Genomic DNA, 17150 nt, shown 5'->3' with positions numbered 1-17150 from the left:
AAAAAAAGACGAAGCCAAAAACCTGCACCATAACAAACAACCACTCATCCCTTTATCTGCTAAAATACCTGAATATCTAACTTTAGGTGAAGCAAGGTAAACAAAAAACTCCTCAAACCCAAATACATTTACTCATTAAGTTATGGCACAGGAGGAGGGAAGCTAGGTTACCTACAAATCAAGGTAAGTAGTGAGAGGGGGCAAAAACAAATCAGAGACCTTGCAGGAACTGTGAATGCTCCAACTGACTGTTTCCAGGAAACAGTGAGTTTCTCGCCTCAAATTTCTCTATTTTTTTTCTACCCAGCTGACTAGTAAGCCTAAGGGTTCAGCACAGTCATTTGTAACTCCTTGAATGTTTTCATTCTGTTAAGTCTCACTCACCTCAAAAGAAGTAACAAACTTCATTAAAAAAAAAAAAGAAACGGCAACTTGTTTCTAAGCTTTCAAATCCGTATTTGGGAAGACTGATTACTTTGATCCTGGCCAATTTCTGTATTCTTAAGGTCTGCATTTTAAACAGTTACACCACTTTGTTTTTGTCCTAAGCTACCTACTGGACAGTACCCATAATCAAGGGGGCTGCTTGCCACTCCTACACCGCTTGGCTTTAACTTTATGGAGTCTAACTACAACTTTGTGTCAGTCTCAGGACTGCGCCATCCTGCTGCTTTCTGCTAACAGCCCTCTCCTCTCCAGAGAGAGGGATGTTATGTGCACACAGCTAAGTCACAACAAGGCTTGGAAGACAGACCTCTGCCAAAGCAATGCATTAGTTTGCTGCAAACTAGCTGGCAGGAGTGATGATTCCAGCCCTGGGGAAAAGGCAAGGATGGACAGCATCTGCCCATGCAGCAGCACAACTCTCCTCTTGCACCTGCACACAGCTAACTACCTAAAAGTCCAAGAGGAAAGGCAGCAGGGGAGATATTATGTCCAGAGTACTTGCATGACTCACCTGGTACCCAAAAGGAAGAACTAGACTGCACAGCTGACGTGGTCAGAGATTCCCTGAAATAAGAGTTAAAATATATTCTGCCACTGGCTATCATACGCTCACAAATCCCACAGAAGTCCTTCTCTCTCTCTCCTTTCCTCACAGTAACATAGCAATAAGGAAGAAGGATCTCACAGGCTCACAAGGAATTATCTAATAGTTACGGCAGCACTAAATATAATGAAGACACAGAATCCAGTACAGCAGGCTTGCTGTGGATGAAGCCTTTAGGAAGTCCCTCTTGGTCAGCTGTCAAAACTACAGGTCCCTGGAAGAGAAGAGAACCACCAGAGTAGTCCCAGCATTCCTTTGCTCTAGCCTCAGACTAACCAGATATTCTGGATAGATGCAATTTTCTCTTTCCTCAGAAGGATGACAACTCTGCCTAACTGATTCTAACTGAGGGCATAAAAATCAAAACCTTCCCCCAACTTTGTCATATTCACTTCTCTAATACTGTAGCCATTACCTTGTTGCACTGCAGTTTTTTCTCCTCCTTCTTCACAGCATTTGTAACAGCAGCAATAGCACACTGTGAACCTCCCCATCAGCTGCCTTTTCACAGCAGAAGGCAGAAGAAATGCAGACACAAATAAAACTTGAAAGACTTCATCAAAGAAGCATAAAGGATTTTTGTCTCCAAAGCAGATTTAAGCCTCTGTACTAACAAGTTAAGTAGTGGAGTGTTGTATTTTGTAATCATCTCACAGGTAGAGACAGCCAAGCCAGCTGTGAGCCACTCATTATTTTAGCATAAAACTTCAGATATGGAAGAGGTGTTGATGGAGCAATTTCCCATCAGTTTAGACCATCAGAAATGCAATAGGCCACATTTTGTATTTTAACTGATTAGAAGTTTTTTCTCTAATGATTATGGAAGATCAACATGATTGCTGTTTACTATGGGAAGAGCTGCATTTACTTTAATTTACTTGGCATTAAGCTCATTCACATTAGAATCTTTTTTTGAGAACCACTTTGATTTCAATAAGTTTATCATTAGAGTAGAAGCAGTAAACTGGGACAATCCCTCAGAATCATTTGGAAGAGCACTTAATTTTAATACCCAATAATGATAATCATCTCTTAAATAAGAGCAAAAAGACAGAACTCAATTTTGAATAAATTCAGGATATTAGACCATAATACAGATACATCTCATAATTAATGAAGTCCTGGAGAATTAGACTTCATTCCATTTTCAGGAGAGCAGCTACAAAACTGCTTCCTGTTACACACATAGAAAAACATGGTTGCCTATGGAAAATAAAAAAATGTTTATATAAAACAGATCAGGATTAAAAACACTTCTTCCAGAAACAGAAGATCCAATGGGATTATTAAAAAAAAAAAAAAACACACTGTGTGAACATACACAGAGCAAAGCATAATATTTTCAAGACCAGCTTCTCTTAAGAGACAAATTAATGAGTTCCACTGCTTGTAACAAGGAGTAGCAGGGTTTTACAGGGTCGGAGAAACACACAGGTTATACTGAAGATGAAGCACGCAATAACTTTTGTATTTTGTTTTCTGTTGTTGTTGTTTTTTTCTTGCATTCGCCACCTGCCCCTGTCAGATCCTTGGCTGTGCAAAATAAAAAGCTACCAAAGCCATCACCAATACTCTCTGGAAAGACTAACTCCTCACATACACGCTACCCTGAGCAAACTGGGCTTAATCCCCGTTGCCATGTGCTAGTAACTGCACACATTTTTATCGGCTGTCAGGTAACAGCAATTTCCTAAGAATGCCCTAACATACTCCTAGTAACAAAACTATGCAACAAGAACAAAGAATGCAGACGAGATAACCCACGTTACCTCCTCCTACAGGACAGGAGCTGAGGTTCAGAGACAGCGGAACAGCTTTCTCTGAATCAAATCTGAAGTTTAGTAGTCCTATGACTTGAAGACACATGTAACTGATCTAAGACCACAACTAGAATATCACTCTCCTTGCCTTACTTTAACTATTATATTTGAAAGACAGCAGTGGCTTTAGGATCACCATGAAGCCCTAGCTAGTTAACCAAGCTTTACTAACAAGCATCTCTTAGTGCAAATGGAATTAAGGGATTAATAATATAGCAGTACTAACAAAGAGTAGGATCAACTTCCCACTTCTAGCTCAATAATCATAGAAGGAAAAAAACAAAACACTGCAGATATGAATTTATATCTTGGACTAACAAAAAAGAAAAAAAATCTACACCACCATACCTACTCAAAAAAGAAACCCCTCTTATTCAGGTGTCAGGCCCCCCATCACCTTCGCTGCAGATGGAGTTCAGCTTTTCACCTACCAGAAGAGCTCTACCACTCTGCTGCCAATGCTGCAGCAAAGCCAACAAGCAGTGCCAGCTATACTACTAACCTTGAATAGACAGAGAACAAACATATGATGGCTAAAACATCAGCTGAGTTTTCTTCCATGTTTATCTTCAAAATCCTTTGCAGTCAAAAACCAACTGCTTGTCATATCACTACATTTACTCCAAATTTCCCAATAAGCTGCACATTCTCTCTTCTTAGCTGTAGCACTTGCTTACCAAAAATGTATCTGACAATGCCAGAAACCAGGCCTGTGTGAAAACTTACCAAGGTAGCGCAATTTTCAGAAGCAGTCATGAAAGTATTGTTTAGAAATTCCCAGCAAAACATGGAAGCATAATTTGGGCACAGTGCTTTAGTAATTAAAGTGGACTTGGGAAGACAGATAACAATAGCAAGAGAAGCAGCTTATTAAAATAATACTGAGAGGGAGATAGTTATTTATCAAGAAAATTCCTTGTCTCCACAAATAGAGTGCTATGTAAGTATCAGCATACTTACAGATGAATCATTTCTCCCGGTGCAGGCATTTTATTAACAATGCTATATTTCTGTATTATGATTTAGCACAAGGTAGTGTGGCAACTTAGACATACTAACTCTTTGAAATGACCTCACAGGAAAGATTCACAGTATTTTTAGACCTTACTTGCTTATTTGGTGCATTTGAGGAATTTGACTGCAAGCATTCAAATTCCCTCATCTATGTGCAGCTTCTACATAGCAATAGGGGAAAGAAAACTGTTGCAAAGCCCATGAAGTTATCATCTTAGCTATTTTCTGCAGAGGTAGAATTTCATCAGCAAAATAAGCGGAGGTGTCATTGCAAGACTAAAACAAAGCCTACATAAAAGCAAAGTCTACAACAAACATCCTGACTCTGTCTTTGTACTCTGCCTATATTATCTGGGGGACAGTGTTCAGGTCAGACAACAGCAGAGGAATCCCAGGCTGCAGCATTTTGTTCTTCTTGAGCTAACACTAGCATCAGATGGAAGAGCTCAAAGATTATGGAATACTTAAAAATAAATCTGTGCAACCTTAGCAGATATCACACAAATAATTCAAATCCTGTCCTGGCTGTGTTTTCAGGTCAGGTTGAAACTTATTAGGATCAGTCAGTGAGATTTGAAATACCCAGCTAAACTCCTAAGTTTTAACAGATCACAAAGACCACCTTCTGCCATGTAAGGCCAAACTATTTGATTATTACTTCCCAGAATTCATAAGTATAACTGACACTGAAATTCAAGGATAGCTATATTTAAGCATTCCCACAGTCACTACTTTGTGAAGTTTAAAAAGTCAGTCTGGGAACTCTCTACCTAGAAGACCAAGATCACAAAAGTCCCCATCACCTCCTCCCACTCCAGGACAGGATGGGCTGAAATAAATGGTTTTGATATTTTTAATATAGCATTGTCTTTTTAAATCTTTGCTGTAAGTTGAAATAAAAGATGACAGTCCTACCTTGATGGAAGCAACATGGAGCAAAGTCTCTCCTTTGTAATTTCTTCTGGCAATCGTGTTACTACCAGGGGACCTCAACACAGAAGGACTGTGTGGTATTCCTATTTGATTACAAGTCTTAGAAGTAGATGGAGTAGAGGGAATTTTTGGAAGTGGAGGACTATTTATTTCTTGAGAGACTGCGGAGCTTCTTGTCTTCATTAAGGTGTCACCAGCAAGCTTTGATACAGAGGAAGAAACATGAACCGGACTTCTGTTTTCAGCTGCTGGGGAAATGGGATAGCCCTGAGGTAACTCCTCTAAGTAAGCCTCTTGACTGCCTGAATTCCTAATAATATTCCTCTCTGATCTTCTTGGTCTTTTAGACTGAGAAGTAACTGGAAGTCTGAATTGTTCCCTTCCACGTTTTAAAGGCGTAACTTCATTTTCTACTCCCAGTGGTTTCTCTGGAGCACAAACTCCTTCCTTGCTGCCTTGTACCTCAGGACACGCAACCTCATTGGTATCTTTCTTCTCTGAGGATCTTCCTTGTGGGGATATTTCTATATTTCTGCTGGAGTCTGTTTCCTTTACAGATTCCTGCTGAAGTGCCTCCTCAGGGCTCTTTAGTTCTGGGGTGCCTAAGACTACTGGTTGACTGCAAATAATCACACACTTTTCCTTATTGGAGGTTTTCTCCTCAACTGCTCCTTTCTGCTCAAGCTTCTCCACACCCCACACTTTGTTGATGTGTGCTAGACGTTTTTTCTTCTTCTTCTTGCTCGGTTTCTGTGTTGGCTTTTTGACCTGCTTGGAAGGCTCTTCATGAGGTGGAGAAGGAAAGAAATCATAAATTGAAGATGGATCTTGACAAACATTATTGCTTTTAGTCGCTGGCTGACTCTTGTTCAGGACACATCTGATCTTCCTACTTCTTGGGCTGAACCACATCTTTACCTGCTCCTTCTTACTCTTTGTTTCACAGTCTGGGTTTTTTGGTGCAGATGTATCTTCTGCTGAATCTAAGTGGGGCAGGGAAGAAAAAAAGTTTGCAAAGTACGCTTCAGCAGAACACACATCAAAAAAAATACAAACTAACAACTGGTGAAGGGTTACTAAATACAACCTCTGACTGCCTTCATTTCTTTTGATAAGATATAGAATGGCTTTAACTGAGTTGGCAAGATCAACAAAGGAAGAAAAAAATCCACAGCACCTAGAGTTCAGAGATCCCAAATGTAGCTAAAGTTACCTGCTAGGCAAGTGAGCATCCTAGGAGGGTAGTTTCCTCAACACTTTGGGTTCATGAAGCAGCACATGCACACCAGAGCTTTGATCAGGTTACAGAGAAAAGAAATTGGCCCTCCAACTGAATCTTATTCGGAAATAGGTTTAACTAAGGAGACTAGGAAAATTAGGCTGCACACACACACAGCACACAGATACACATTTTTCTAAAAAGATTTAGAGTTCATAAGAAGCGTTAACAATTCAACAGTCAGAGTAACGCTCACATCAGTTCAGTACAGGACACTTCAGAAAAGCAAATGATTTAGTTAATACTGTTTATCCATTTGGAGATGTACAATCCTAGCCAAGTCTCAATAGCAAAAAGTGTACACACACAAAATGAACAGAAATTTCACACACTTAGAAGGAGAGCAACTGCAACTACACTGTCAAACATAACATCCTTATAAAGCATTAAAACTTCCTGACAGACTTCGACTAATTCCACAGATTCAGTGGATGAATCAGAGGAATATACAAAATTTAAGTAATTGTGCCTTATTTCATCCTTTACCCCGTGRTAGTAAGTTACACTTTACAATCTTAAATTTTTCTTTAAATAAACGCAATGAAAATCCTGTAGTACCCATGCATAAAGTAATAGTTGAAAACAGGAGCTATAAACAGTCTCCTCAATGGCTTATGACTACGTACAGAGTGAGTTAGCAACTAATTTGACATCTTTCTCAGTGCTGGTGAGTGCTAACAATTAGTCCTTACAGATTCTTTCTTGGAAACCCAGCTTGTTTTAGGTTACAAGTTTCCCCGACATAAACGTGAGCCTTATCACTGTGTGAAACTATGGATCTTGGGACATCTGAGCACTGAGCGTATCTCATCCTTTTGGTTGCCTCCAACCACAGGGACTAAACTATCCATTCACAAAAGTCTCCTTGGTGATGTGTAATGATCAGAATCATGAAACTAGTATTTATTTTGCCTAGTGCGGCAGGTAGAGTATTATTACTTTTTTTAAAAAAATAGCACTAAGTTTTTTCTTTTTAAATATCCTGGAAGTAAAAATTTATGCAAAGCACTGAGTATTAGAAGTCTTAGAGACTCTCTGCAATGCTTATTTTTCAATGAATTAACTCTGTAACAATAATTTTTCTTCTCCATACCTTCTCTCCTATTTTTAGTGTTGGTAACTACAATCTATTTTCCATATCAAGCTGTAATAAATCACAGTATCAGACAAAACACAGTCCCAACTCCTAACCCACAAAAAAACAAACTCTGAAATTATTTTACTTAAAGCAGAATTGTGTAGCTAGTCACTGAACAACAAAATAAACACTGCAAGGTTAAATGTTTCCTCAATCTTGATTTGTATTACTCTACTTCTCTTGAATTGAAATATGCGTGATATTGGGAGACTCAGCTAGTGAGATATGTAAGGCATCAGACTAAAATTACCTTTAAGAACACAGCTTGAGGCTAGCTAATCAATCATTTGGGTATCCAATAGAAACTACAGCACACAGGCAAGACAGTTGTCATGTAGAGAACCGCAGCTATTTGGTTTTCCTTTAGGGCAGGGCTTGGTGCAAACAGAAAAGAGCACTGAAACTGAGACTAAAATCCCCGACTAGCTAGCCTTCAGAAAGATACCATATCCAATTTCATTCCAACAATCAACATCTAAAAAAAGGAAAAGCTTGATTACAAACAGATGCAAGATATAAAACATAGTTACTATTTACTTGTCTAGCCTTCACTGTTTACGCAGCTAGCAGATTTTCTTCCAAAATATTTACCTTGCTAGAACCATCAGTCATCTGCAAGTAAACTGCAAGAATGAAATCAGCTTGCAAAAGCGATTTCTGCAACAATTTTGCGACGGCCAAAATTTGTTTGATGCGTATACCACAATAAGACCTAAAATTCCAAGTGACAAATGCAATCAAAGCCACTGTCCTTCAGAAGTGGGATCTAAAGTAGCATAACACAATTAAGTATATACACTGGAAGCTACGCATATACCACTTTGGCTTGTGGCAGCCAAGAGAGCTTGTGAAAAATAAAATCAATCGATCACACGGATTCTTAAACTGGGCTGTTCATTACTGGTTGCTCAGCAGGGACATACTAGTCAGGTTATTAAAAACTTGCTAAAAAAATAAACCAAACAAATACTCTCCTAGGATGGTTTTTATGTGCAATTTCTTTAGGTATACAAGGGATGTAGCACATTTTAAAGGAGGGAAGGCATATTCATTCATGGAATATGATCAAGAGTCATCTATATTGCAAAAGGCATCTCCTGTCACATACTGAGAGGTCAACCATGCAAACCTAGGGAACCTCCACAACCTACCAGGGAAGCTACTAGCATTTCTACCATGATGCTGTTTCTGGACCATCCTCCAAAAACAGCATCTTTCAGATTAATTCACACCTAATATCAACTTTATTTGAACAGCTATGCATAGCAGCTGAAAAGAAAGGTTACTCTCATACTCTGCTTCCCCTTTCCTCCATTTCCCAAGTGCATTCAGATAAAGAGGAGAGGCAATAAGAACAAGTGGCAATTTTACCCGTCCCTGAAAGTCTAATCCTTTGATGGACCCAAAGCTCAGAGAGAGGGAGTAGACACTGCTAAGAAACTGAAGGGAAGTTCTTGCAGTTTAATAGGAAATGTTCATTTATTTAAAGAGGATATTATCTGATAGCTAAGTGTAGTTGAACTACCTTCAGAGAAAATAGCTCATAGAAAAATAAAACCAAAAGAAATTTTGCTGCCTCCAACTTGGAAGTCAATTAGAGCTTGCATCTCAACAGGAATGAAAAAAATGGCTGTGATTAAGATTTAATTCTGCTCGTTAATACATACTATAAATTACTTCCCCATCCCAAGGTAAATCAGTACAGCCTTCCTCATTAAGTTTAGATTGTTCTTGCACTATTGCAAATGCATAAAATAATCTGCAGCAGTAGTCAGTATTAGAACAAGCCTACAGTAATTGCGATGAAGTTACTTCGCACTCCCTATGTATTAAATGTTACATTCATATACATGATGTGCTAACTGAAGTCTATTCACTGAATTACTTATTTGCACATAATGAACACGGGTTTCTTCATGCTGACATTTACTAAAATTCAGCTCCTTGAGTGTTAAAAGCGTTCAGAATAGACAAAAATTTTAGGAGCTACACGGCGCCTTGTAACTGGAGAACTGTATTTCCAAGTTCTGCAGTGATGCAATAACAGACTAGAGCAGGAAAAAAAAGAAGCAATTAGAAAATGTGATTTAGCTATCATCAATCTGCATCAAAAGAATATAATGATGCACATTGTGTGCCTTTCAAATTATTCTCTATTATGGGTTTCAGAACAGAAGTTGAGAAATCTCTTTGACAAACTAGTCCCTTATTAAAAATCAAAGGGAAGTGCTTTGGTACCATCTGTGCAACATTAGTGCCTTCACTGAAGAATGATTATTTTGCAAGTTAAGTATTCAACACCGGGGGGAGGTGGGGGTGGGGGGGGAAATTCCAGCCATTCAAACACTCATCTTTAGCTATTATGAAAAATGTCATAGCACACATGAAACGCAGTGTAATCTATTACAGCAGGAGTTCAGCATCTTCCCTTCCACTTCAGTAAACGAGAAGAAACTAAATTGTGATGCTAGAAAGGCTAATCAAAGTTAATCTGTCTTTGTCCACCATCATCAACATGAGCTTAGGAAGATTTGACTATAATCTGCAAGGTCTAGTTCTATTAAAGAAAGAGGGAAGAGAAAATAAAACCCTTTCAGTTTGTCTCTCTTAGTCTGAGGTAGATTATGTTATGAAGAATAAGGTAAAATTATCTATAAATGGCAGTCAGAAGAATCTATGAGAATTTCTTTTTGAAGTGCATCAATCTGAGAAAAATCTGCTGAAGTATTTAGAAACTCGTTCTGAAAAGCATTACTGTAAATCAACCTTCTTTATCTCTAGTATGCTATATACTATGTCCATGATTCAACAAGTTCTTCCTAATTACCCACCTTAATTACAGTAATTTTACATTTTAGAGCAATTGCAGGTCATAAGTTTCACTTGGAAAGGGAATCATCAAACAGGATGAAAAAAAAAGTCCTGCAACTCCTGAGGGATGCCAGACAGGAAGTGAAAATAATCCAAGGACTAACAATTCCTTTCCTCCTCCCCAAAGAAGAGGACATTTGTACTCTACAGGAAGCTGAAAGAGAGACCAGACCATTCAATACTAGTCATTGTGCTGACGATATGGTAGTTGCTGCAGTAGCTAAAGATGCTTAATATCTTTCTGCTAGAAAGTTTGTAATTACCATATTGGAAGTTTAAGATGTACTTAATCTTTTAAAACAAAGCATTCTAGATCCTTTACTGGCTAAACAGAACAGCTTCAAAACTAAGTTGAAAATCTGAACTTAATTACTTACACACACATTCAAAAATCACACCCTCATCTCATGGTGAGGTAAACTGACTACATGTATTGCTACCTTCAGGCACAATCTGTTTCAGTACATTTAATGTACGATATGAAACCTCTTTAAAAAAAATTTAGATCCTATTTCTTCCTAGATTTACAGCACTTTACCTAGCAATTGAGGAGACCTTTTTCTTTTAGAGTTGCATGCAAGCTGAAGAGAAGTTTGAACAGAGAGAGGCATGCCCTTACAGACTTATCAAATCATTTTAAACTGAGATGCAGTTGCCAATTACTTGCATGTCCCCATCTGTTTCGGGATGAAGTAATAAAAGTCTGTTTAATCTTGTCCCACATTGAAGTGAACTTGACGCATCCTCATGTCTCACTCAAAGAGGAGGAAAATGTCTTAAATTGCTCTATGTTCACAAGAGCATTTCTTCTATTCTTTGGCTTAGGCCTTTCTTCCCTCAGTCACGAAGAAGAAAACTCTTGCCTAGACTGAAACAGAAGAAATGTTAACAGCAGCTTCCAAAGGTAGCTGCCGAGAAGAACAGAGGGAAAAAGCTTGTCCCATAAAAAAGGTAAAACCCAGGAAGCCAACAGAAACATCTTGCCACAGTCCATGTAACTTCCTCAGTGCTGCAAATACACAGCTCCAGACAGAACTGCAGCATTACCTTTTCTCTAGTCTCCCATACTGTTTATCAGCACCAAAAGCTTTGCCCCTATGTCATTCTTGCTCTGTTGAAAATAGTCATTCAGTTAATAGGAGAAAGACTCATTCTGGCCTCCACTTTCGCAGCTGTAACTCCACCAGCAAAAGCTCAGGGCAGTATTAATTCACTCCTTTTGAAGGACCTGCCCCCCGCCCTTTTTTTTTTTACATTAGTCTATCCTCCAACATATCAACAGCTTTCGTTGAACTGGTACCTATGGATCGGTTTGTACCTGACATCGCATCAACCACAAAATCTCTTTGCTTCTCAAAATCTCTAGCTCTAATGTTGCCAACATCCCATCTTTGAAGCCAGTCAGCTTCCCAATCCCACGGGTAGCTACCCTTGTAAAGGCACAACACTAGACACCAGCAGTGAAAAGGCTGCAGTTTTCCTCAGCTTGCCACAGGCTAAGGATATAACACTAACGAATGAATTCTGAGATGCAGCTTTTGCTACCTGTAGTTTGCATTTTCAAGCCACTTCTATGCTCATTCTATTTGCCAATTCCACTGCAGTGCTCTGGTATTATTCTGTAATGTCCTTTGTTCTTCTTCCCTTTAATTTAAAATGGAAATATTAGCTGTTTTGTACAGTCTCTCCCAAATCATTTTCTGCTGCTTCTTAAAACAAACAGTTTGACAAAAAGGTATCTCTGTCCCAGTGGGATACCAAGTGAGATCCCTCCCATATGAGCTGTGTAACATGATGGTACGGGGCTTTCTATATGTGAAATATAGAACACAAACACAACCTTGTCCTTTTACACCACAGGATTTCTACATGTTTCTAAAGACAACACAAACACACTCCTTGCTGAGCTAAGTCTGTCTTTTTAGACTAAAAGATGGGTAGTATGACTCATTTCCTTAGAAACTTCACTGTCAAAAGGGATCTCAAACAGAAGCCTCAAGACAAGCCAAAATTGTCTCAAAACAAATGCAAAAGGTATATAAAACAAAATATATAAAAACATCCCTATTGCAACTGCTTCTCTTTCTCTCTTCAAGAGAAAAATCAATTTTCAGTCTGTTTCTCTTTACTGGAACATAAATTACAATTTCTGACCTTTCAGGGAGAAAGAAAAAAAATCTGCAGGAATCTGGTAAAAATAAAGCATTCTAAAAACCTGAAAGTCACCCCATAATAAGAAAGGCCTTGATTCTCCAAACTCAAACACGTTTCACTTTGTAATTATTAAGTTAAAGACATTTACGTCCACAGAGAGTGACAGATGTGGCAGAGGAGTTCACAATGGCAAAAAAATCCTAAAGGATTAGCTTGGGAAGAAAAAAAAAAAAAAAAACTCTGAAGGTACAGCATGTTGTGATTTGTCACAGTGTGACACATAATTGATTGTCATTAGAGGTCTGGACATTTGCTTACTGCATCCAAAGCATTTATGACAGTGAACTATCATCATCTCGTAGACTTCTTCCCCATAACTAAAGCATGAAGCATCCAAGAGACCATTAATCCTTAGTACTGGATGAAGCCTAAAAGTAATAAAGTAATCTCCTACATCAGCTCATAATTTTAACTCTAAATAAAACCATCTCTATAGAAGCAGACACAGAAATTGAGTTAAAGTTAAAACACAAGGAAAGACACAGAAATTGAGTTAAAGTTAAAACACAAGGAAAGACACAGAAATTGAGTTAAAGTTAAAACACAAGGAAAGACACAGGACAGCCTTATTTCATTCTTTGTTTTAACCACACCACGCAAGCCTTTTTAGATGTACTATGAGGTTAAATGCATTAAATAAAGTCTATACAATGAAAATTCAGATCAAAGTTACTTATACAAGTTTTTCCATTTAAAACAGTTCTCCAAAATGTCTAAACAATAACAGTAACAGACTGTATTTGAAATACTGTATTTATAACATTACAAGCAACTCCTCTCAGATTCTCTTATAGCCATACTTTGAAAAGCCTTCATCTCTTAAAATGTTTCCCTGAAATCTCATTTAAGCCAACATCTACATTTTCTATGCTCTAGAACATTTAATCACCATAGGATTTCATATCTTTATAAAATTTATTCCGTTGCAGTTGGACATAGGCTTCTAGCCTCAACATTTCAGTAATATCTACATATTTTGATGTCAAAGAGCTATTGCTTAAATAAATGTGAAGGTACTGAAGGAATTAGACAATAAAAAACCTCTTATTCAGACAAATATATTAGCAAACAACAACAAAAGAAGAATTACCTTTTCTGTATCTGACAGCTAAATTAATGTTTTCTCAAACTTGATATTAAAAAAAATGCTTCTCTCTGTGCTTGCAGAAAAGACATGAATGAAACGAATGTAGGTGAATACGTGTTTTCTACTTTGACAATCAGCCTAAAATTTGGTAAAGGAGACTAATTCCTAGAGTATGATTTTTAGCAGTCAGAGACAAGTTTCCACTGTAGGAAACTAGCTGACAGTTCATTTATGTCATTCTGATCCCAAACAAAGACCTGCTCCTTCCCCTTTTAGGCAGGGAGCACAGACAGGTTACCATGTGCAAAAACCTATACCAAGGATTGCCGGGACACTATGTGTGCATTAACAGGACTCCCTTAAAGAAAGTTACACTGCAAAATATTACACATTTGCACTCCCCGAGGAGCACCAAGACAACTTGTGTCCATCTGGTTTATGCAACTAGCTGCCACGTGACTTTGGAACGTATCCTACCTTCATCTAATTTTGGAAGACAGATTCTAATGAATTATGGACTAACCTGCTCACACAGATTTCTTAGTAAAACAGATTTGAAGAATGAGCAATCCATGCAGACAGCTCTCTCCAAATCAAATTTCCAAACCTGATTCAGAACAGCCTTTCAGAATCTTAAATAGGGCTGCATTGCTTGTTCTCTAAAAGCACATGAAATGGAGCAGAGCAGTATGGATTCAACGGATGTCAGAGACCCAGATTTGCTCTTACCTGAGGTGTCCTCACCCAGCAGATGCCGCAGTTTGCTGCAAAGTTGGATCATGTTATCTAGTTGCCGGTTTATCTGCACATCTTGCACCCAGGCCGGCGTGTGGCACACTGGGCATTCTCTGCCAATGCAGTCACCCACACAAGATCTGAAAGTCAAATGTAGTTATTCATCATCCAATATAAATTATCTGCTATACTTGCTATCAACCACTTCACAGCCAAAACATCAGCAAGAACCTCCAATTTTAACATTGACAAACTAGCACTGCAAAGCACACAAAACCTCGTCATAAACGCAGGAGAGGATACATTTATCACAGCAAATCATGCAAAGAATTAAGCAAGCTAGATCCCAAACCTTCTTAGGAGACTGTCATTAAAACTTTGCATCTTTCTGTGATTCTGATTCAATGCTCATACACTCAAGCGCTGATCAAAATTTTCAAAATACGCTAACCATCCATTTCTGTTCATTGTCTGTGGTTAACAATATGCTTGAACAGTTAAAGCTCCATGTTCTTTTATACCTCAGCTAAAGCTAGGTCTGCTCTTCAACAGCCTTCTGTTTTTAACGGWGTGACAGGAACCCAATCCATACTGAACTATCACTTCTCCTTATTATTACTTAAGATTTTCTTGATATCGTAGTTTCACCTGTCTGAACATTCTTCTCTAAGAAATCCCACAGGAAGCTGCAAGCATTCAGAATATTGCATGATTTCTTTAGTATTTATCTTGGACAAAGATCCAGGGGAAAAACCTAGGTTTATTTAGTAAAGGCCACTTAATGCTTGTAGCTTCTTAGTAATACTGCTCTCCCTATATGAGCCTAAAATCCTTTATTCTTTTGATTAGCCCAATGAGAAGACTGATCTGCTATCTGAATTGCATTAGGTAGGTACCACCTTTTTTTTAAAAAAAAAAAAAAAAGAAAAGAAAAAACCTCCTATCTATCCTTGCATATAAAAAGAGCTATGACTTCACTTACCCAAGACTGAATGAATTTCAGAAGTCTCCTTGTTTATTACCTTACCACCAAGGCTCAATTTTATAGCTTTGGCTATTACTGTGAATGTTATCAGGCCATGCTAAACATGCAAACCAGCAGCATGTAAGTGATATCAGAGCCCTGTTATCAGGACAGAAAGATCAAAGTCTATGCATCTAGACTGAAAAGATATAGCCAGCTTGGAAGCTAATGGACAGTCATGCACCCCCCCCCCCCCCCAAAAAAAAAAAAAAACAAAGCGTATCATTTAACAATATCACAAATAGTATCACTACTACTGCCTCCCATAAGCAGAGAGTTATGCCAGTGCAGAGAGCACCTCAGAAAAGTCTCTGCCTCTAACAACACACAATCTCCCATCTTCAATTAATTTCAAAATGGGAAATCTACGTGATAAAAGAGTGCTACTAGATGTTTGTGGTTTGTACTGTACGAAGCCTGCACTGAGAGGGCAAAGGATGTAGCCGTTAAGGCACTGCTGCGATGATGGGGATTGAAGCGGAGCTCTCGGCTTTGACATATTCCGGATGATATGGACAAGTCACTTAAAGCAAAGATGAGAATCAAGCAGCTCTCATTCTCTAAAAAAGTTGGCCTCAGGTCTCCCGAGTCTGTCCCAAGTAAAAGGTAGTGTAAGGGAAATAAGGAATGGCTTTTATACCACCACATTTCCCAATTATTTCTAGCTATTGGGGTTTTACAGTCATTATCCATTAACTATAACTAAGTAGAACTACTCAGACAAAGCTGCAGGAACTGATCTTAATAAATATCCTCACCCATAACAAAAACCATGCTGAGGGAAAAGCATTTACATTGTGTGACCTGATTACTGCAGTTCATTACTTTCACATACTTCACCTCATACATCAGAAGCCTTCTATGGCCATTTATCCACTGCTTCCCAAGTATATTAACAAAGTGTCTTTATTTAGCAATGGAGCAGAATAAATTCACATCAGAAAATTGACAATTCAACCCACTCCCTAACAAACTTGTTAGGGAACAAATTAATCTGGATTTCCTTAGGCTTAATTAAAAAATAAATAAAATAAGCCACCATGCAAGACCCTGCCATGAAAGGAGACATTGAAATTGATGACTAAAAGGTCAGACACACAAAGAAGAAAGGATCACTGTATAACAGTAACTTGGATACCAGCAAATAAGCTTTTTCTGGTGTATGAAATAGCTGTCAGTGAATGCTTAAGACTATCCACTATTCTTTCCAGCTTTATTGAAACGAACCACATCTTGCGATGTCTTGAAAAACTTTTCTAAAGAAGTACTTCAAAAAATGAGTGTTCTTGAAGATCTATCATCCAAATTATACAAATGTTATCCAGAATAAAACCACAAGGCTTTAGATGCCTGACAACTACAAAAACACATTTATTAAACCACTCATACACTACCCTTCAGCCATCCACATTACACCTGTCAAAAACATAATATAGCCATCAACACATTTATAAAAACCTGTACAAGTTTCTGGGGGATATTTCACCATATACTCTGTGGGCACAAAGTACAAAAGGAAAAAGGGAACACGAAAATTGCTTCAGAAGGCAAAAGTTTCTAGAGCAATTAATGACCAAACCTAGGAAAGAACCTAAATATCTGGATAGAAGTAAATCACTTGCAGGTCTTAACAGATCAATCCTGTGGCCAAGGATGCCAATTGCATCATTACTACTCTTTAACCTATTACTTCTTAAGAAAATACCTTTCACTACTACTTTGGTCTTCATGCCTACCCATGAGAAATGTGTAGCTGGAGACAGGCAGTAAATACAAAGCCAGCACAGAGAGAAGGCCTTTCTACTTTTATGGCATAGTGATTACCATACAAACAAGAGGCAACACCACATGCCCCAGCTGGATTAAGAACAGAGATTTGGAGATGCTTATCCTCACCTCTATAAAAGACATACCATCTTCATGGACTGTGTGCGTCTGTTTCACCAAAATTTCTGAAGAATTCCAACAGGCAACTGTTTAAGGT

At 38.3% G+C, this 17150-nt stretch overlaps 1 protein-coding gene across 1 annotated transcript in view; it reads right to left on the bottom strand.

Moving 5' to 3' along the window:
• The window catches only part of BARD1 (BRCA1 associated RING domain 1), a 46165-nt gene that overhangs the window by 28031 nt on the left and 984 nt on the right, over positions 1-17150 (bottom strand). Inside the window, exons 3-4 of the mRNA XM_085299320.1 lie at positions 14137-14282; positions 4801-5801 (exon numbers count right to left, since the gene is read on the bottom strand). Of these exons, the coding sequence (XP_085155446.1) occupies positions 4801-5801; positions 14137-14282 (1147 nt within the window). The remainder of the gene's footprint in view (positions 1-4800; positions 5802-14136; positions 14283-17150) is intronic.

Source organism: Rhea americana, unplaced genomic scaffold (assembly GCF_003343005.1).
Source record: "Rhea americana isolate MKP2758 unplaced genomic scaffold, rheAme1 scaffold_15, whole genome shotgun sequence".
NCBI lineage: Eukaryota > Metazoa > Chordata > Aves > Rheiformes > Rheidae > Rhea > Rhea americana.
Note: the sequence above shows the minus strand (reverse complement) of the source record. Positions and strands in the feature narration are given on the sequence as shown.